Genomic DNA, 20,561 nt, shown 5'->3' on the forward strand with positions numbered 1-20,561 from the left:
TACAAACATGAAAACTTTATAAGAGCTCGTTAAATAAGAACCACCTCCCCAAATCTTATATAACCTCCAGCATTTATTATTCATCACATCAGCTGACAACACTGTCCAAAAAACAGAAAGTCACCCACTGAAACTTCAAGCAGAGACGCCTTAAACAGCGGAAAACACACACACACACACACACACACACCCGTAATCTCTGACTGTAAACACACACACACATGAAAAGTAAAAACAGTAAACAGCAACAACTTTGTGCTGATTATAAACTCACTGCATTCACGTGAGGCCGGATCAACTCCATGATTATAAATGCTGGTAATAGTTTTAATTATGGAAACAAATCATGCAAGTGAAAATATGAATTTACATAAAGCAACATGTATTTATTTATTTAGGTTTAAACTGGGCTTTATTTTAAACCATCAGAACCTTCTGTGAGTTTAAATTATAATTTGAGGTGCAAACTCTGAATCAACATGCACTGATTTCACAAACATAACAAGCAGCTTCTTAACTGTTTCTGGATGGGTTTCCTCCTCTTCCTGCCCGCATACATGCAGTCTCCTGGAGGGATCATGATCCTGCTCTCCGTGGAGGTAACAGGTGCGCTCCTGCGAGGGAGACACACACACACACACACACACACACACTTTAAAAGACAGAAAACTTTACACCAAAAACATGTCCACACGGGTCGCTGCACGCTGTCACCACACACACTGAGGTGAAATAACCCTGATTAGGATGAATGCAAACAAGTTAACACAGTGATTTGAAGAATATTTAGATCAGACAAAAAGCCTCAAAATGATAAGAAAAGTTCCAAGGATGCATGATGCAACTTCTCTGATCCATATTTTACATTCCTGTAAATATTAATAATGCCATTAATTCCACAACATGAACATAATAAAAAACACTGACCCGAAATCTCGGTGGGTGCGAGTTAATTCCAGTATAGTGCTGTGTGTGGAGTCACTCTGTGAAGTTCACTAAAAGAGATGCGTCTTCCCGGTGCACCGGCTCGGTGAAGCACAATGATAAATCCAAGAGGAGAGAGAATCAAATAAAGCGCGGAGGTCCTGCGCGAGCTCCGAGCTGATGTTTTCATCAGCTTTGCTCGGGGCAGATGTTGGCTGATGCTTTATACCCAATTGAGTCGCCTTCACTTCCTCGCGTTTCAGGTGGCGGATTCCTCTGAATGACATGTCGAGCTCTTCGCACGCAACTCTGTGCCTCACAAACAGCGGAGCGCACACACACACACACACACACACACACACGCAAGAGGCTCAGTCTATGCTGCTTTCAAGGCCTTTCTGTTTATTCATATAACGGTTTTTACTTTTATACAGGACTGCATGTGTTATATATGTGTAATAATTTTACATGCAATATTGACATTATTGTAAACAATATAACAGCACAATGATTTTTATGGTTTATTTTTTTGCGTAAATTGATAAGCTCTGACGCTGCCACTTCGGTATTCATTTTAGAAACGTCCAATCATAAAATCAATAAACAACAATCAATAAAAAATACAATTATATAAATACAAATTAAAATAAGTATTTATTGTCTTAGCGTCCCTAACCTGTAAGAGCTATTTTTAAAAAACGGCTTTTGATTATTTTTGCTTTAATAATCGAGTGATTAATTGTGGTATTTACGAGGCGTACGTGAACGCAGCAGTAGCCTAGCCCGAGCCTGGAGCACGCACGCGCACACACACATACACAAACACACGCACATTATGTGAGCAGCGCGAGGGGAGGGATCACACGCGAGGGGCAGCTGAGGCTCAGATCTCTGCGTTCACACATCGAGGCTGCCCGCGTCCGACGGAGCTCGCGGACCGGAGGGACCGGAGGGGCTCGCGGACCGGAACGGCTCCTTATAACCAGCCGTTAACCGAAAAACTAACAGCGCGCGCGGACGGGAGTTTGCTTCTTTTAAATGAACTCAGTGGATGAAACCATGGAAACCAAGCTGGCTCGTGCGGAAGAATATTTAGAAACTTCGCCACGCGCCGCACAAACTGCAAAAATATAATTCCTCCAAAACAAAACATGAATAATTCTTGGATTTAATATAACGTGTTAGGATTCCTCAGTGTCTGGAATAAATGTTAAAGCTGCTGTGAGTGTGGCTGGACTAGTAAATATACTAGTACTAGTAACTAGTAATATACTTTTCTGAAGAACCGCGTAAAAATAATTTGTATCTGCGACCTTAATATTTTATTTTGAAATGAATGTGCATAAAACATACTTTTCTGTTCATTGAAAATTATTCAAACATAGTTTAATTTGTGTTTATTTTTAATTTAATCAATTTCAACAGCTTGATAGTCCAGTTCTAGGCTTTATTTTGAATTTGAGAACCGGAAGCGAGGCGCAATATGGTTTTTAAAAAATATTAAAAAACCTAATTTAATTCTTAAAAGATTAATTTATATTTGTATTTTTTTCATCCGTTTTTACAGTCTGTAGAAAAGGAGTGTCGTTGATTTTGAGGGTTGGATTTTATTTAAAGTGAAATCTCCACATGTCCGAATTAAATTCTATTTTTGAGAATTAGGTTCTTCTGTCATCACATTAAACCCTGAACAGTCTGGTTGTTGAGATATAAAGTAGCTGCTTATTTACAGTGCAACATTTATATACTTAAAGATAACAGTGACTTAAAATGTGCCGTGTGACTGTATGTGCTGTTTTTACTAATGTATGTGCTGTAATGTTTCCTCACACTGAGGCTGTTTAATGTTGGGATATTTAAGTCTATCATGAAGAGACCAGTTGCTGCAAAATGTAAGATCTCCCCTCTGAGTTATCTTTGCATTAATAAAAACCTCTGCTGCTGTAAAAATAATTAAAAAGTGACTGAGCATAAGAACCATTATCACCTGGCTCACATGATCTTACTGAATGTGCACAATGTTTAAATAAAAAATGCAAGGTATGTGTTATACGGCGTGAATAAATTATGATTAATAGTGTTTTTAATCAGTAAGTGGTGTGAATATATTTTTTGTTTATAAGTTGTCTGTTGTTAAACTCTAATAAAGTAAACCACTTCCCTACACAGTGTCTTTCCATTGCGTCAACAGAAATAGTGAGAATATTATCTGCACAGTTTGACAGTGTAGTAGTTTGCTGCACTGCACCCTACTGTTCAAATCCACACACTACAAGCAAGTGTTCCCCCGGCGTGCACACATGCTTATTGTGTATTTATGTGTACTTAGTGATGCCTGCTTATGGCTGGGATCCACTTCTTTAAATAAAGATGACATGGTAGAGGATCCCCGGGTGGTGGTGATGTGTTACACGTTATGGCACACACGTACACCTACAGATGGAAGAAAGGAGCTTTGAGTGATCAAAACATCAGTATGTTTTACTCACTATATAAATGTAGTTAGGATGTATAAAATGAACCCAACGTACAGGTCTACTACAGCTGACTAAAGACTATTTTAATTCTCATCCAGGTCTGAACATATCCACTTATGTAATTTATCTAATTATAGATTAAACCTGGTTGATTATAAATGGCTTTGACTAAGTTGTCACATTCAGTTAATATCTTGTAATTCTCATAAAGACAGCATGGAGGGACAACATGTGGAGCTGCAGTGTGGCTCCACCACCTTAAATTAAGTGCACCAGTCAGATTAAGTACAAGTCTAAAAGCCTCCATCAGGGGTGATGTTTTGTTTGTTGTGACAGGTGGAGTTGAGGATCTGCAAAGGTCCCGGGGTCCCGTTAACACCGTCAGTGGCTGCCATTAAAGCCGCGGGGAGCTTTGGTATCGATGCAAATCCACCAGAAACCCCATTCAAGCTGCCGTCCAGATTAGCCCCGGCTTAAAGCAGTGCTAACTCTGCAGGGGCAGACCTTCGCACGCAACCATGTATGTGTGAGTGAGTGAGTGCATGCTCTGGTCCACTTGTGTATGTGTGTAAACTGCACGTGTGTGTGTGTGTGCGGGAAGCCTAATACGCATTTCATAATAATGGGTAGGACTTACCGACAGCCATCTGCCAGGTGCACTGATGTGGTTTTCATTGATTAAGAAGTCAGTGTGCAGAGGCGTGACACGTCTGATTCTAATGGTCATTTATTATTGATGGGGAGGTCGATTGATGGAGAGACGGCTTCATCGCTCAGCTAACAGCCGTCTCTTTCTGCACAGATAGACCACAAACGAATATGAGAGAAGAAATGGTGAATTTTGAAAGTCAACAGAGGTGACAGCAGTGACACACGGGGCAGGAGGAGAGGTCATCGTCTTAACTGCTGTGGTCATTAAGCAGGAATGATGATGTCAGGATTTGTGGAGCGTAATCCATTCCAGCACAGAGATCTTAATGGACAACACCAGTTCAGTAGGTCGTGTGAGGTCAGGCAGGAAGTACTGTGACCGTGCATGTTCACGTACACATGTTCAGTCATGTCAGTAGTGCAAACAGTGGTGCAACCGTTCATGCAGTTCATCCACTTTCACCAGTGCTGGAGCGAACACGGTCAAAGTGACCCACCAGTCGTAGGGATCGTTTTATTGATTGCTCTGCAGTCCAGGAACAAATGAGATGATGAAATTTGGAGCTTTAAAGCCTGCAGAGACAAACAGTTAGCAAACAGAAAATGATCACTATGAGACAAAGTGATCTGCTAGTGTTTACAACTGATGTCACTCTGGATCATATGCTCATGTCATCCTCTGTGCCTGATTCAAAGTCTTGTGTTACACAAATATCAATCAATCTTTATTTGTATGGTGTCAATTCATAACAGCTGTTTTCTCTTTACACTTTACAAAGAGCAGGTAGAGGAGCTTACCGTTTGTCTGTTAGCATTAACAAAGAGCAGGTCAAAGACCGTGCTCATCGTTGTGTTTATAAAAACACTTTACTTATTGCTATATTACACCGGCCCAGTTTTATCTGTCACAGAAGAAAAAGCTTCAGAAATCTTCCACAGACCCGGCTCATGGCAGAACAGCCGTCTGCTGAACTGTGCTGGGAAACAGAACCTTCACAGTGAGCTGCATGTGTGAACGCAAAGACCCCAAACTATGTTTAAAAAACAACACACTTTTTCTTCTCTCCTTTCAGTATTTACAAAGTGTGCATGCTCTGTTTAATGTGACATGAATCACACAGACGTTAGTTTTACCAAATGCAACAACAACAAATACCTCAAGCTCATGTTTTCATGTCACATGTTGCTGCATCAACAACTTGGAGATGGAGAGGAGTGTTTCAGGACTCTGCTGGGATTATCTTTTGTTGACATTTGGATTTGGGTTTACTCACAGGTCAGGTGGAGTTTGTCCTCCTCTCTGTAAACTGCTGTGGTTATGTTGAGAAAGAGAGGGGGACGGAGAGGCAGCGAATGGGACACAGTGTTGTGTAACCCTGAGGATGCTGGGAAAAGAGCGACTGAGTCACTTGAGCGAGGATGAATGTGCACAGTGATCAGGCAGCGACTGCTTGTTTGGACATCGTTTGCACAAACAATACACAAGGCTATGATAGTTGGACAGGCTGCTTAGTGTTTAATGAACAGCAGTTTAAAGCTCACACAGTTTGATGGACGAGGGGTCTGCAGTGAGAGAGGCAGGGTGGGTTAGAGTTAAACATGCGGTCTGTGTGCTCGCAGAGAAAAGCTCCAGAGGGCTCAACTCTGCAATCCCTGCTCCCCACTAAATCACTGAGTCTGAGCGTTACAAGGCATCACAACACACACACACACACACACACACACACACACACACACTGCAGTAAAGCCATTGCCCTAGGTTATGTACATGTGGAAACCGCGCCAGCTTGTACAGCCAGAGGCCGATGGCCACAAAGTGAATTTCATGGTAACAGCGCCCGAGCTTTCAGAGAAGAAACCCGAAAATCTGAGAGAAAAAGCTCACAGCTGACACACTGCAACTTTAAATCTAGTCACACTCACACACACACACACACACACACACACACACACCTGACAGAAAACAGCAGCATAAAAAACACGGTTAACTACTCCAGTCAAGTTCAGAGCTTAAATCCTAAAATCATTTGGGATGATTCTCGGATGCGTTCATGTTCAGGGATCTTTTTGAACGTTTCATGATGATCTCGAGAGACCGACCCGCCGATACTTTGCAGCACATTTACATTTCAGTGTTAAAGGTTTCACGGCGTTGATCGTGTTGTGTCATGACTCCTGTGCTGTTCACTTCTTTCACCGATGACTGTCGGTCTGAAACACTCTGAAGCACTCTGACGACACCGCTCAGATTTCTGTTAACGCTCACGACTCCACCAACGTGCTGCGAGCAAAATGGCTCCATGCAGTGATAAACACGCTCTGGAGATCAACGCAAAGAAAACAGAGGATAGTTTAGATTGTAGTCCAACCGATGCAAAGACTCAGAATCAGTCTACGATAAGAATGATGTCAAGGCTGGCTCCCTGCATCGCCTCGGGTCCTGACCACGCTCTGAACACAGACGATGAACCGTACATACAGGGTCCGTTTTCACAAGGTTACACAAGGTTACACATTTCAGACCATATCTGACAATAAAGTTCAATCAACACTGATATGAAAGCGTCAGACTCTGCTTCGCTTCCCGCTGTGGGGACGAGTGTGAGGAACAACTTTGGAAACATTCAGAGGTGGACTTCGCTGAAATTTCTAGAAATGTTAAAAAACAGCTGCAGACTCTGTTCACTGAGCAGGAAGTCAGCGTGCACAGCTCACCTGAAACATGTGATATCACCTCGTTCAAGTCACACCTTTCATTTTACTGAAACCCGTGTGTCAGATTAAACGTGTGGAACTATAATACAGCCTAACCCCAGAATAACGGGGTTAACGTCTGTTAATTATTACAAACACTGAATCTCCAGAACGATGCACCGATGTATTTGTCCACTGATCAGCTCAGACGCATTGAGAAGACGTTTATGTTGGACAAACTCCGGCGTGACATGAGAGAGGAGGAAGTGCCGCGTGCACACATTGGTGATTTTTGTTTCGTGGCCAAACACGACAGTAAAAGTGGTCGGTGTGTAATTCTTGCAGTTTGAAGGCCCCGTGTCCACCTGGCGTGTTTTTCTGAGCAGAGAGCGTTCACTGCTGCAGGACTGCGTGGACTTTGAGACAATCGTTTCTTCATTATCTGAGTCACTCTGAGGTTTCTTACTACAACAGGACTACCGTGTTGACAGAAACAAACAGCATCATTACTATTCAATCCATCAAAACCTTCTGTGAGGGAAATCAATGAGGAGGAAATCCAATGACTCACTCCATGTGCTGCCCACATGCCACAGCGATGATAATATATTCCAAATGTCTTCATCTCTCCTGCGTTTTCTAAAATCTGAGTCTGCAGAGCACTGAGTGATGCTTTTCATTAAACTCTACAGGAACCCTGTCGCCGGCCTGTCGGCCCCGCTCCTCATCCAGGTCATCAATAACGTCTTCCACCACGCCGTGCCGTGTTGCTATTTGGTCGTGTTTGGGGGAGGGTCTGTGTTTCTGAACTTTTGCTGCGAAGGGTTGAAAAAATGTCATTTTTAACAAACGCACTTTTTCAGCTCATCTCGCTCACATGGAGCCGTCGAGGACGGTGGTGTAAACACGGAGCTTCACTGTGCACGTTTGAGCTTCACTGTGCAGACTGATGAAGGCGCTCTGTGGCCACCGCTGGAGGGAGACACGCTTCCCGAGGATCACCATAAATAATAATTTATACTTTATTAATCCCACCGGGGGGAAATTCAGTTTACACTCTGTGTAATGAACACAGGCCGAGATACACTCTCAGAGTGAGGGTACTGCCCACAGCGAGCGCTCCAGAGCAGTTTTGGGATTCGTTGCTCAGGGGCACCTCGGCAGTGCTCAGAAAGTGGACTGGCACCTCTCCAGCTACCAAACCGATTTCCGGACTTGGTCTGTGCCGGGACTTGAACTGGCGACCCTCCAGTTCCCAACCCAAGTCCCTACAGACTGAACTACTGACGCCCCAAATCTCACGTTAACATTTAGAAGAAGGCCGAACACCAACGTGTAACGAGCGAATGTTTCTTTACGTTGTCAGACGGCACTTCTGTCAGTCTGTAGATGTGTTTTCTCTAAGATCAGATTTGTATACCACACATGAAGTGTGTGGTGGGGGTCTGTGTGTGTGTGTGTGTGTGTGTGTGTGTGTGTGTGTAACGTGTGATCAGACACTTCAGTGAGAGGAATCCCCAACATGTCTGTTAAAGAAGTTGTGTGACGGCTGGTTCACACGGCAGACGTGTTAAATGAACCTTATAAGGTCGTCCTGCCGTGTGTTCAGACTGCTCAGAAGGATGAACCAGCCGTCCTGTTCATGAGAGAAAACATTTTCTCTTTCTTTATGAGGACAATAAGTGACCTTTGTTTAAATATTATTCCCTCACTTTGTCCCACATTTTCTCAAGAACTATTCCACAGCGTCTTTCCAAGAACTGCCAAAAAGTTCAGAGGTCATCAAACTTATTTACTGAGTTTTAACACTGAAAGACTGTGTGAACGCAAACAGCAGACTTTCTCCTGACAGACCCGGAGTATTTTATCACTGATGTGAGTGTGCACTAATGAACCTGCTCCAGTTGTTCATCAGGATGTTGTTCCTCCTAACATCAATGCTATGTATAGCATATAGCATCGTATAGCCTCAGGTCCTGCTGTGAGGTGCTGATGTGAACAGATTTCAGGGGCAGTCTTCCTGGAAGGATCTGGATATTTTCAGGAGTGAAGATGTTAAAGCAGCTCTAGAAACTGAAGTTCTGAAACGATGATTTTTTTTTTTTTAACTTTAACTCACTATAGCCCCCCTTAGCAGCAGACCAGCTGAGTCTGTCTGTTCTCCGACAGCAGCAGCATACTCATCCAGAGAAGTTCATCGCCCTCTTGTGGAGAGAAGGTGGCATGACATCAGATGAGATGTGTCGGGTGTAACGAGCGCTGATGAAGCTCTAAAGGCTGAAACAGGTTTTATCTTTTCATTCTTGGATCCGCGCTCTGAAGAGCCCCAGAAGGACGAATTACAAAAACAATCTTCAACACCCACGAGACAAAGCGGAAGTGTTGAAGTACTTGAAATCAGTTTTTCTAAAACAACAAATAAATTAAATTAATTCATAGTTACGGTGTTAGAGTCTAAGTGAGGGACACGCCCCCCTGTACAGAAGATAATGATTTTCTCAGAGAGTTCTGGTTTTGGTCTTGGACATGATAAAGCTGAGCCTGACTATTAAACCTGAGCACCAATTTGACTTTTTTAAATCATTTTTATTTTATTAAATTATTTATGTGAGGGAGGAGAGAGAGGGAGGGGAAAGAGTAAAACAAACCACAGGTCAGATTCGAACCCATCCCATCAGTCCGGTGGACCACAGCCCGACGCCCCGCTTCTTCAGTTTTTTTTAATTTGTTCTTCATCCAGATTCTTTCTTCAACACAGTTCATGAATAAAGTGCTCGAGTTTTCACCTCTGATCCACGTACAGGCTCCACATGGCTCAGATTAAAGTTTAATAATAAAGTCTTTAAGACGCCACCGACAGAAACATTAATTTTATCGTTTGAAAGTCGCTCCCTCAAACTCTAATTTAGTTTGTTTTATTTCATAAAATGGTGTTTTGATTTATAAATTCAGATTAAACTGAGTATTTGTGCAACACAGAATAAGATACTTCCTGTAAACTTCTGTCCAGATAAATAACTTCACGTTCTCTTTCCAGTCTGTGTGTCACCCACGTGAACCCGATCACCACGCCAACAAATCTGAAGTGTCACACGTCACTGGACTCTGCTTTACGGTAACACGAGTCAGTCCTGGAAGGTCCTTTAAGTCGGGTTTCTGGGTCTGGTGGTCGTTTTGCTGCAGCGTCCCAGCTGACCGAGTTAGTGCGAGAGGACGCGTCCATACGACTCCATGTCATCGGTGCCTTGACGAGTGGTCACCTGCACTTTATTCTTATTCTAGGTACCTTTGGTGGACTTCCTGGTTTTTTTAATCGGGTCTAGCGTTTGTTGGCTGATCGCACCTGATCGTGTCTCATCCAACCTGTTGGTGCTGAGGAAGACATGAGGAGAGACGGTCAGATAAAGACGGGGATGTTGTGTGAGCTGCTGCTGAGTTTTAAACTTTGATACTCACAGCGTGGTTCACCTGGTTGCCGTGGGTTACTGGCGCTGCTGCCAAAGGAAGACTGGAAGTTATGGATGGTCTCCTGGAGGATTTGCCGCTCTCGTCCCTGATGAAAGCAAACGATCATAAACCCGTCATGTTTTCAGAAGACGCTCTGATTGTAGTCTCAGTTTATTCTGATATTTACTCTGATGGCTCACAATGTTTACATCGTTTGGAGATAAACAGGTCGGCAACCGTGAAGTCAGTTTACAGAACTTAAAGGCAGGGTTGGTCATTTTGTAAAACTAGCATGATTTAGAAAGCCACGCCCCCTACTCGCTGTGCTCCCTCTAAAGCCACGCCCCCTCACTTACATACTGCCGCGCCGTTCCTCCAGAAGGTGACCTCAGCTCATCTCTTCATCGTGTAGAAACGACGTCGTCTCTTGTCTCATTCAGCGGTCAGTAAACTCTCAGTATAAACTCCGTCATCAGTGACGAGCTTTGAGTGTGAGCAGGGAGACAGGGAGGCTGTGATTGGTTCATCAGAGAGCAGGGAGACAGGGAGGCTGTGATTGGTTCATCAGAGAGCAGGGAGACAGGGAGGCTGTGATTGGTTCTTTAGAGAGCAGGGAGACAGGGAGACTGTGATTGGTTCTTTAGAGAGCAGGGAGACAGGGAGGCTGTGATTGGTTCATCAGAGAGCAGGGAGGCCTGTGATTGGTTCATCAGAGAGCAGGGAGACAGGGAGGCCTGTGATTGGTCCATCAGATTGGTACCTCGTGGCAGACATTGGTTGAAGTTTTTGCAGACTTACAAACTGATACAGATGATGGATTTACTTTTTTCCTTTTTCAGAGAACCTGAGTTATTCATGTCTGTCAGGACCTAAAGACAGTTTCAACCAGAACGTTAAAGAGTAAATCTGGAGGAAATGACCGACCCTGCTTTCAAGCCCCACATTCCCTGGAAACACACCAAAGCCATGCTACGTGTCATGCAGGAGTTAAATCGATTCACACCTTCCCAGCGTTGAGCTCGGATATGGCAGCGAGGATCTGTTGTCTGGGTCCGTCTGTTTTGATGCCGAGCTCCTTCAGGTCTCCGTCTGTCAGAGTCAGAAAAGCCTCCATGTCGACCTGAAGGAGGAGAAAACAGAATCAAACTACACACGTTGTATTTGGAGCAGAGGAACAAACGACACAGTGATGCAGCTTCTTTCACAATGAGGAAACTCCTCCTCGACATTAAACACAGATTTTATAATGACTCTCAAAGATTACCTCCTGCTCCTCAAAGATCGGCTGGTATTTCTCCAATGACAGTTTCTTCAAGATACCAGAAAGCTCGTCTGGAAAAACACGAGAACAGTCAGTCAATTAATAATCAGGGATGTAAAGATTCATCGTGGTCAAAAATCGATTCAGAGGTGTCGAGGTTCACGTCCGTACTCTGAAAAACAAATCGCGAGAGGTGCATCGGTGTTTTCACGATAAGGAATCTTTCAGTTATTATTTGTCTTCAGTCTCAAGTCCTGTTGTGGACCAAAATATGGAAGATGGTCTGGTAGCTGAAGAGGTGCCAGGTTGCTTATCGAGCACTGCCGAGGTGCCCTTAAGCAAGGCACTGAACCCCCACAGCTCAGGAAGGGGGTTCCAGTGGGGGCAGCCGCCGCACTCTGACATCTCTCCATTTGTGCATGTCCACAGGTCCTGCTTGTGTGTGTGTGTGTGTGTGTGTGTGTGTGTGTGTGTGTGTGTGTGAGAGATCCAGGCCTGTGTGTTTCTCTTCATTAACAGAGTGAGAACCAGAATTTACCCTCAGGGATTACTAAAGAGTTTATAATCTGTGAGCAGCTCGTTTGTTTCCTCGTGTGTCTCTGAACAGACTTCAGTGGCGCTCTAACGAGGACTACAACCTTCAGCCCTCATCTACAGCGAGCGTCCGATACCAACAGTGACATCTAGTGGTCAAATCTTTAACTTCACAGTCTTCTATTATTGGGACGGTAAATTATCCCGACTCATAGTAAGCAGAACATCATCAAACATTTATGATTAATTCAATCAATGCTCCTCCCCGTCATCTACGTTTCCAAGCTTTCTAACTGATCACCATGACAACCAACATGTTACGGAGGACTCTACCTGGAGCTTCGTCTATGATCTAAGTTGTTTCCTGGATAAACGAGCTGTGTAAATGTCACCTTCATCAGTAATGGTCCCACTGCTGGAGCCCCCGCTGCTCTTGGAGCGAGGATGTGAAGAGGCTGAGGACAGAGAGTCTCCCGGCCCAGTGGGAGGTTTCGGCGTCGGGGACGGAGACGGAGTGAGAGTGGGCGACGTGCTCTTGGAGGTGGAAGAGTTTCCTGACTGAGGTCTCTTCTTCAGCTCCATCTTCTGCAGAGGAATAAAAAGGAAGCCCCAGTTTAGTGACACGGAATGAAACATTTCCAGTTACAAGAGCCATGCTAGGAAAGGAGACAAGGACCCTTCTGGAGTGGAGGTCGGAGGTCACCAGGCTGGGGTGGGAGTGGATGTCAGGGAGGCTGATGTCGGGCAGCGGCAGGCCGGAGGCTGAGGACGGGATGGACGGTGTGTTCTGTGTCTGACTCTGCTGCTTCTCTGCAGTTTGAGTCTTCACGTCTATAAGACCGGCTGCTCGCTTCCTTTGAGCTGCGATCTGTGAGAGCACGCTGTCTGCACTGCCCCCTGGTGGAAGAGCGAGGTTAGAGGTCAGAGTCTTTGTTGACCTTGTTTCTCAGGTCTTGTTTGCATTTCTCTGTTTGTAAAAACCTGATCTGTTGTGGGAGTCCCGGTTGATCCCAGCGACTCCGTTGGAGCCTCCCGAGGAGTGGGGGGAGTGGTAATGTCCAGAGTTGGATGGCGAGGAGGACGAGGGCCCCTTAGAGATGCTCGGAAACTTAATGGACCTGCTGCCCACACGACTGATGGACGTCTGACAGGAAGGAGACAGACGAGATGAAAAGATGTTTGAATGATGACAAAATTTGACCCTGAATAAAAACGTTCTCTCCCTCCAACTCACAATATCGGAGTTTCCGCTGCTGTTCAGTTTCCTCTGGGGGGGCATTGGCAGGCGGGGGGCTTCGCTCTTTCCCTCCCTGAGGAGGCGTGAGCGGTCTGAGTTCCACGGTTCAAAGTTGGACGGAGGCAGGAACGGAGGGATCACCGCTTTCAGCTTGTCGTTGGGCAGTCGGGTCAAAGGAGCGCCACTCCTGAGCTACAAGAGCCGGAAAAGCCCGATTCATACAACACAGGTTAAAACACATACAGACATCATTACATCATTACACTGGCCGATACTTTGAAATCCTCCTACCATGGTAGTTATCAGAAAGTCTTCCTTTTCTGAGGTCGCTCTGCAAAGACCTGAAAAAACAACAACGTCTGATCACTCAGCGTTTTAACACAACTTCTAAACTCATATTAAAGAATTTAAAAAATCACAACGTTTGACCCTAAAAGTTACAATTTAAGACCCAAGTCTTTCAGTCAAATGTCCCGATGTGAAAGATGAACCAATCTGATCTGATCCGGATCATTCAGGAAGAATTCTTCCCGAAGCCGCTGGCTTAAAAGGAACAGCCTCCGTACACAGGGCAGTAACCACTGAGCCATCATGCACACTTAGCATGTCTGAAGGTCCGGCACACTTGAGCTCTTCCTGTTTACTGATTTAAGGGTGAATATGTACTGCTGAGCTTGCAGCTTCATAAGGAAGACCAGAGGAAAAAAGTGGGAAAAAGTTCAAATAAAACAAAGTCACAGATTGGAGAGAGGAACTCTGAGCGAGGGAGAGAGCAGCACAGGAGGGTCAGTCTGGAGAATAAACACACAGCAGGGCGCTCAGTTCTGCTTGAACTGGATCTCACTCCAGAGAAAAAACTTTACTGACTCACTGATGAGCCAAAAAAACAGACTCTCAGGAAGCTGCTGTCATGATCACATGTCTTAATTCAGTTAAAATCCCCAATGGGATTTATTTAAATGGGATTAAAGACATTTAGCTCAAGCAAACAAAGCTAGTCACCAATCAAAGAGGAGCGTTACTAAAATCTGTCTTCACTAAAAACCCTCATTCAGGTGTAAGACCAGTCCAGCTCCACTTTAAAGGAGCAGTCGGTAGCTCTGCCCCCTAGTGTTTAAAATGAGTACTGCAGTCTGAACTCTAATCATCACAGAGAGCTGGCTCCGCCCCCTCCTCTCACACAGCTCTGCATGTGGTGGACACTGTAGCTTCAGTGTTTAGCCAGCTCTGCATGTGGTGGACGCTGTAGCTTCAGTGTTTAGCCAGCTCTGCATGTGGAGGACACTGTAGCTTCAGTGTTTAGCCAGCTCTGCATGTGGAGGACACTGTAGCTTCAGTGTTTAGCCAGCTCTGCATGGGTCTGTAAAGCTTTCTGCGTTCTAACCTCTCTCCATGTTTCATCTCCAACATTGATCCTAGTTTGAGCAGCTTTCTGCTGCTGGAGCTTATTAGAAACATGCAGAGGCTTTTTAGCTCGGGTACAATCACTTCTATCTGAAGCAGTTCCACTGCCCGCTTCCATCGCTGCAACACCTGTTCACCTGATAACTGCTCTCATATCTGGCAAACCCAGGGGCGTCCAAAACGACCTTCAAAGCCCCGCCTACCTTCTCTGGTCCAATCAAATCCAGAGCATTCAGGAGCAGAATCTAAAGTTAGAAGGAGGACATACTGGCTGCTGCAGGTTTCCTTCATGATCACACAGGAAGAGAGCAGCTCTCTGATTGGTCCTTTACTCAAAACATGTGCAGCCTGCAGTAACAACACTGACTGTGTCTCACCAGCATCTTTGCTCTTCACAGCCCAGGCGCTGCTGAGGTCACTCCCTCCCAGAGCTGGACTCGGTGCGAGCGCCCCGTTGGACCCAGCCGCTGGTTTCCTCTCCGCCTTCATCGTGGCATCCAATGACGTTTCAGCATCGTCAGGAAACGGAGCAAGGCGGTTGGATGAGAGGCCGTGTCTCAGGGTGTGAGTCAACTTCAGCCGACGGAACCGATTTGACATCCGACTCCACCAGGACTAAAAGGGGGAGGAGCCAAACACACAAGTCTTGATTAGAGGAAGCAGTTCATAAATCTGCTTATTTTTTATTAATTCTTATTAAATCACAGACAAACTGACTTTATTAGGCGACATTATTAAATCATACTTCACGGTGCGGATCGTAACAGTTTACCTTCAGGCCTCCCTTGTCATCAGGCGGCACGGGGACGTTGTTGAGCGACTGTCTGCTTTTTGATCGCGTCATTAAGGCTCGGCCGCGGTGTTTCGACTTGTCTTTGTCCACTTGCATACAAACGGACGCGAGCAGGCGCACCAGCTCAGTGTCTGTGAAACAAATCCAGACATGCACAAAGACAAACTATCAAGACTTCAAACAAGCTGACGCTCAGACGGGTCACTTCGACCCGGTACACACGAAAAGATGAAATCATGTGAGAGTCCAGACATGACGACAGATCATGACAGATCTGCACTCACATGAGGACATCTTTACAGAGCCTCAGCACGCCAATATTCAAAGTTTGTAACGACGTCTGCTGGTAACACACGCTTGACTCGTCCACGCTGTGATTTGATCATATCGTGTAACGCCACCAGCAGACGCAGGACGCAGGAGCAGATGTGTTACCTACACCGGCATCAAGCCGCGTTTTCATTTGTCCTGTAACTGGAGCAGGCACAGCCAATCAGGAGCCTGCTCGTCATTAACAAAGACTGACTGGACAGTGAGGTACCTGGGTCATTCAGCAGCATGACTAAATCGAAGGCGGTGTATCCGTTCTTCGCTCGGAGGTTCACGTCCGCCCCCTGACCTAACAGATACTTCACGATGTCTTTATTCCTGGAAAACACAAAGAGAGGAAAGTCAGCGACGCTCCAGCTCTCTGAAGTCTCCCCCGCAGCGCCTTCTCACCCGTGATAAGTGGCCTGCATTAAAGCCGTCCACCCGTGGACACCGTCTTGTTTGTCGATGTCGGCTTTCTTCTCCACCATCAGCTGCACCACCTCTAACTGACCGCTCACCGCAGCGATCATGAGTGGAGACGCTCCCTCCTGATTGGACGAATTCACCTGAGTCGGATCTTCCTCCAAAATCTCTTTGACTAGCTGGGAATTCCCTGAAACATCAAACACATTTTTATGATACATGAAAATACGTGGTGATTTTTTAATCAAACCTGTGGATGTTAAATGTTTGAAGTGACTCACCCAGCTTGAGGGCGCTGAAGACGTCCGGTCTCCTCCTGTCGTCGTCTGTGGAGAAAAGAGAAGGAGTGAGAAGAGCTCTGATGTTCTCTTGGAGTCGCTCCACATACTGCAGCTCGCTATCGTCTGTTAGTGTGGAGAGGTTACGTAAATAACCCGAGTGCAGACAGAGCACAGAGCTGAAACTGAAGAAGCGTGGAGAAAGAGAGAAGGGGATTTTTCTCAAACAGTACGCTGCGTTAAGTTAATAACACTGAAGGATGTTGGAGGAAAAGGAGTAAGCTTCGTTGTATTATTGTCAGATATTCCCAGATAAAAACAAATTTGCACTTGGCCAGGTTTGTAAATTCATGAATACTTTATTTCAGTGTGTCGTCCTTCATTTAGATCCTGGACCTCGGTCAGCCCACAAGCTTTGTGTGCACATGTTTTCTTTCAGGCCTTCTGTAAAGCTGCTTCAGCTTCCTGCTTTACGCTCACAGTAACAACTACCGTCCAACTCTGAAGAGTCACCATGAAGAGAACACACAGACATGAGAGAGGCCGAGAACGGGCACGCTTGGTTTCACTCTCAGGTCAGTGTTAACTGTCGTGAAGACACACCCACACACACACACACACACACACACACACACACACACACACACACACAGCGCTTTCACACCTGCAGTATTCAGTCAGGACTCAGCTGATAAACGTGAGAACGCAGCCGGATAGAATCAGGAGAACTCACAACATGTTTGAGCCTCCAAAAAAAAAAAAAAAAAAAGTATTTCATCATTAAGATTGAATAAAACTGAGTTTGACTCAGAGAGGTGAGCCTCACCTGTCTCACCTCTCTCACCTGCCTCACCTGTCTGTGGTCTGACGGTGGTGATGGAGTCCAGGTACGCCTTGATGTCTCTCTGTTTCAGCTGCATGGCGAGCTCGAACGGCGTCTTGGACAGGACGTTGACTCGGTCAGGGTCAGCTCCTCGCTCCACGAGCTGCTGAGTTACGGCCACCTTCAAACAAACAAATCTTTGAATAACTACATGTATGACATCACTTTGTTTAGTTTAGTTTAGACTGAAAACAGGAAATAAACAAATAAGACAGGTAGAGTCCAACAAGAATCAATAAAGTTGGATTTTTACTCGAACAGTACTGAAGATGTGAAGTGTGTTCATGCTGCAGCTCTAAAATAAAGTCTCACCTTCCCGCTGAGCGTGGCCACCATCAGAGGTCCCCAGCCCGTGGTCTTCTGGGAGAAGTTGACGTCGGAGCCCCACTCCAGCAGCAGGCGTACGGTGGCCTCGTGTCCGTGCTGAGCTGCCACCATCAGAGCGATGATGTCCATGAACTCTCTGCCGTCTCCTCCTGGACAGCCTTCAGCAGCTCCGTAACCGCCCCCGCTGACCACAGACACGCCCCAGACCAGGATTAAAAACACGCTTACAGACGTTTTCAGAGGTTGAGCTTAAAGCTCGGCCGCTAACCTGCAGCTGTTGTTGTTGTTTCCGTTAGAGACTGCGTCTGCGCTCACGGCCAGATGATCGTAGTCATCGACGAAGGCGCCGCTCTCCAGAAGAAGCTTCACTACGTGGGTGTGTCCCCCGCGGGCCGCCATCGTCAGGACACTCGCTCCCAGACGGTTACGCCCGTTAATCTCCGCCCCGTTCTCCAGCAGGATGTGAGCGACAGTGATGTGACCGAACCTGGACAGAGAAGAACGAGCCAGGATGAGACCGATTAATCAGCCGGCTCATTATATCAGCCAATAAGAACACATCATGTGACTGTCAGTATCGGCTCATTATATCAGCCAATAATAACACATCATGTGACTGTCAGTATCGGCTCATTATATCAGCCAATAAGAACACATCATGTGACTGTCAGTATCGGCTCATTCGATTCGATTTTTCCAAACCAGTGATTTGTAATTAGAGGACGAAGGTGTCGGCTCCTCTTTCATCTACGTCCCACACTTTTTTATGCTTTAATTTTAATTATATGTTCAGGAACATTTTCACTGTCCTCAACAGCAAGAACACATAAAAGTTTAATTTCTCAGTAATAAATTCTCAAAGGAACTCACGACACAGGAAGTATCCTCATCATTGTGTCTTTTTCTGATACCATGAAGAAAAGAAAAATAATCAAAACCTTGACAACGAGAGGATGAAACAAGAGTTTAAAACACTTAAAAAGTCATAACTACTAACTTGTATTGTACTTTATAGTAACTTAAGCCAGTTATACATCGCCGAGCTCAGAGGTGCAGACACTGCTCGGGGCCCCAGACCAGGCTCAGGGCCCCAGACCAGATGGGTCCACTGAGGACAGACAAACCTTAAACCAAAACCAGAGACCAAAATGTGCAAACCGTGCTCAATCTTATTATTTATATTATTATTATTATTATTATTAAGTTCTTCAATAGAAGACAACAAAGACAAAGAGGATGAGTTATCTAACTGTAGGAGACATTAAAGAAACATAGTCGGAGGGCCCCACAAGTTTGACCCAAAAGACTCCAGAGTGGCCCCTGGGCCAGAGTGCCGGTCAGGCTGTCACATACGGGGTATTTATTTATAAACACAACATACGGGGTATTTATTTATAAACACAACATACGGGGTATTTATTTATAAACACAACATACGGGGTATTTATTTATAAACACAACATACGGGGTATTTATTTATAAACACAACATACGGGGTATTTATTTATAAACACAACATACGGGGTATTTATTTATCACAGTGAAGTGAGTGAACATGTAAAAGTCTGTGTGTGTGTGTGTATGTGTGTATGTGTGTGTGTGTGTGTGTGTGTGTATGTGTGTATGTGTGTGTGTGTATGTGTGTATGTGTGTGTGTGCGTGTGTATGTGTGTGTGTGTGTATGTGTGTGTGAGTGAGTGTGTATGTGTGTGTGTGTATGTGTGTATGTGTGTGTATGTGTGTGTGTGTGTGTGTGTGTGTACGTGTGTGTATGTGTGCGTGTGTATGTGTGTGTGTGTGTGTGTGTGTGTGTATGTGTGTGTGTGTGCGTGTGTATGTGTGTGTGTGTGTGTGTGTGTGTGTGTGTGTGTGTGTGTATGTGTGTGTGTGTGTGTGTGTGTGTGTGTGTGTGTATGTGTGTGTGTGTGTGTGTGTGTGTGTGTGTGTGTGTGTGTGTGAACCTCGCAGCCTGCATCAGCGGGGTCCAGCCGTAGTTGTTCCGGCTGTCCACCGAGGCCCCCCTCCGGAGCAGGAACCGGACCAGGTTCTCATGGCCGCTGGCGGAGGCGAACTGCAGGCCGGTGTTCCCCTCCTCGTCGGTGCAGTCTACCGGAACCAGAGACAACATCATGTCCGCCGCGGTGTTACATTCCGAACCGGCCTCGGACCGCAGCCTGGACTCCTTGGGGGCTCCGGGCTCCAGGATCCCCCGGGCCGTGTCATAGTCCCCCTCGTCACAGGCTCGGAAGAGCAGCAGCGAGTTGGCGGGGATGCCGAGGTTCATGTCTTCGGTTAAAGCCTGTCTCCATTCATGTTTATTAACTTTAACGGACGGTAACGGTCCAAACGTTTCCTGCGTCGCTCGCTAACGGCTCGTGTTGATACGTCATGACGTCATGACAAATCTTCTTCTTCTCGACCAGAGAACTCGAACTATCGTCTTTACTTTCCTGATAAACTACTTTTATTTCTTCACAGTTTCGACACAACAACTTTCTGGCCACCGGCCGCCGCTGTCCCGGTTCCGTTACTTATTTTGGAAAGCTCACGCGCATCAACACACACCTTCCGCTTTCATCTTTCAGAATAAAAGCCCAGCGAACTATGCGACTGAAGAAGAAAAAATTCTCCATTAGCTCGAGCCAGAGCCGAGCTATTTAGGACATTTACGTCCCAATGTCAGTGGTCTGAAAGGCAGTTTGATAAATATCAGATGTTTACCGCCAAAATGTTTTCTAAAATATTCGTATGCATGTATTTAACGGCCTTGTGTTGGATTTCCTTAACTGTAAGAGTTATTGGAAGAACAATTAACCTGGTTTTTTTTGTCTTTATTGTTTGTTCTTTTTTTACGGTGAGGGTGATAATGAAAGGACGGACTTTATCGTTTTTAACATTTCAAAATATTTTAAATGA

The 20,561-nt window shown here is 45.4% G+C and overlaps 2 protein-coding genes across 7 annotated transcripts in view; both read right to left on the bottom strand.

Moving 5' to 3' along the window:
- Positions 1-4,545, bottom strand: part of ahrra (aryl-hydrocarbon receptor repressor a) — a 74,494-nt gene extending 69,949 nt beyond the window's left edge. For 2 of the 4 annotated variants that reach the window (XM_079360972.1, XM_079360970.1), the window contains exons 1-2: positions 4,450-4,545; positions 519-614 (exon numbers count right to left, since the gene is read on the bottom strand). In XM_079360972.1, coding sequence (XP_079217098.1) covers positions 519-614; positions 4,450-4,505 — 152 coding nt within the window. In that variant the 5' untranslated portion in view covers positions 4,506-4,545. The other 2 variants (XM_079360971.1, XM_079360973.1) reach the window with 2 other exon arrangements.
- Positions 4,546-4,571: 26 nt separating this feature from the next.
- Positions 4,572-20,225, bottom strand: anks6 (ankyrin repeat and sterile alpha motif domain containing 6). 3 transcript variants are annotated; one of them, XM_079360968.1, is made up of 19 exons: positions 19,607-20,225; positions 17,914-18,132; positions 17,631-17,829; positions 17,289-17,439; positions 16,439-16,483; positions 16,143-16,347; positions 15,964-16,070; positions 15,402-15,553; positions 15,007-15,244; positions 13,517-13,566; positions 13,223-13,417; positions 12,970-13,132; positions 12,665-12,885; positions 12,381-12,573; positions 11,458-11,525; positions 11,197-11,313; positions 10,215-10,299; positions 10,033-10,118; positions 4,572-4,625 (listed from the first exon to the last, which is right to left on the bottom strand). In XM_079360968.1, the coding sequence occupies exons 1-18, from the start codon at positions 19,927-19,929 to the stop codon at positions 10,066-10,068; spliced, it is 2,784 nt and encodes a 927-aa protein (XP_079217094.1). In that variant the 5' UTR covers positions 19,930-20,225; the 3' UTR covers positions 4,572-4,625; positions 10,033-10,065. The 3 variants fall into 3 exon arrangements, with proteins under 3 accessions (XP_079217094.1, XP_079217093.1, XP_079217092.1); XM_079360967.1 differs by having other exon boundaries at positions 10,203-10,299; XM_079360966.1 differs by lacking the exon at positions 4,572-4,625 and having other exon boundaries at positions 9,791-10,118; positions 10,203-10,299.
- Positions 20,226-20,561: the final 336 nt, after the last annotated feature.

This window comes from Symphodus melops, assembly GCF_947650265.1.
Source record: "Symphodus melops genome assembly, chromosome: 14".
Lineage (NCBI taxonomy): Eukaryota > Metazoa > Chordata > Actinopteri > Labriformes > Labridae > Symphodus > Symphodus melops.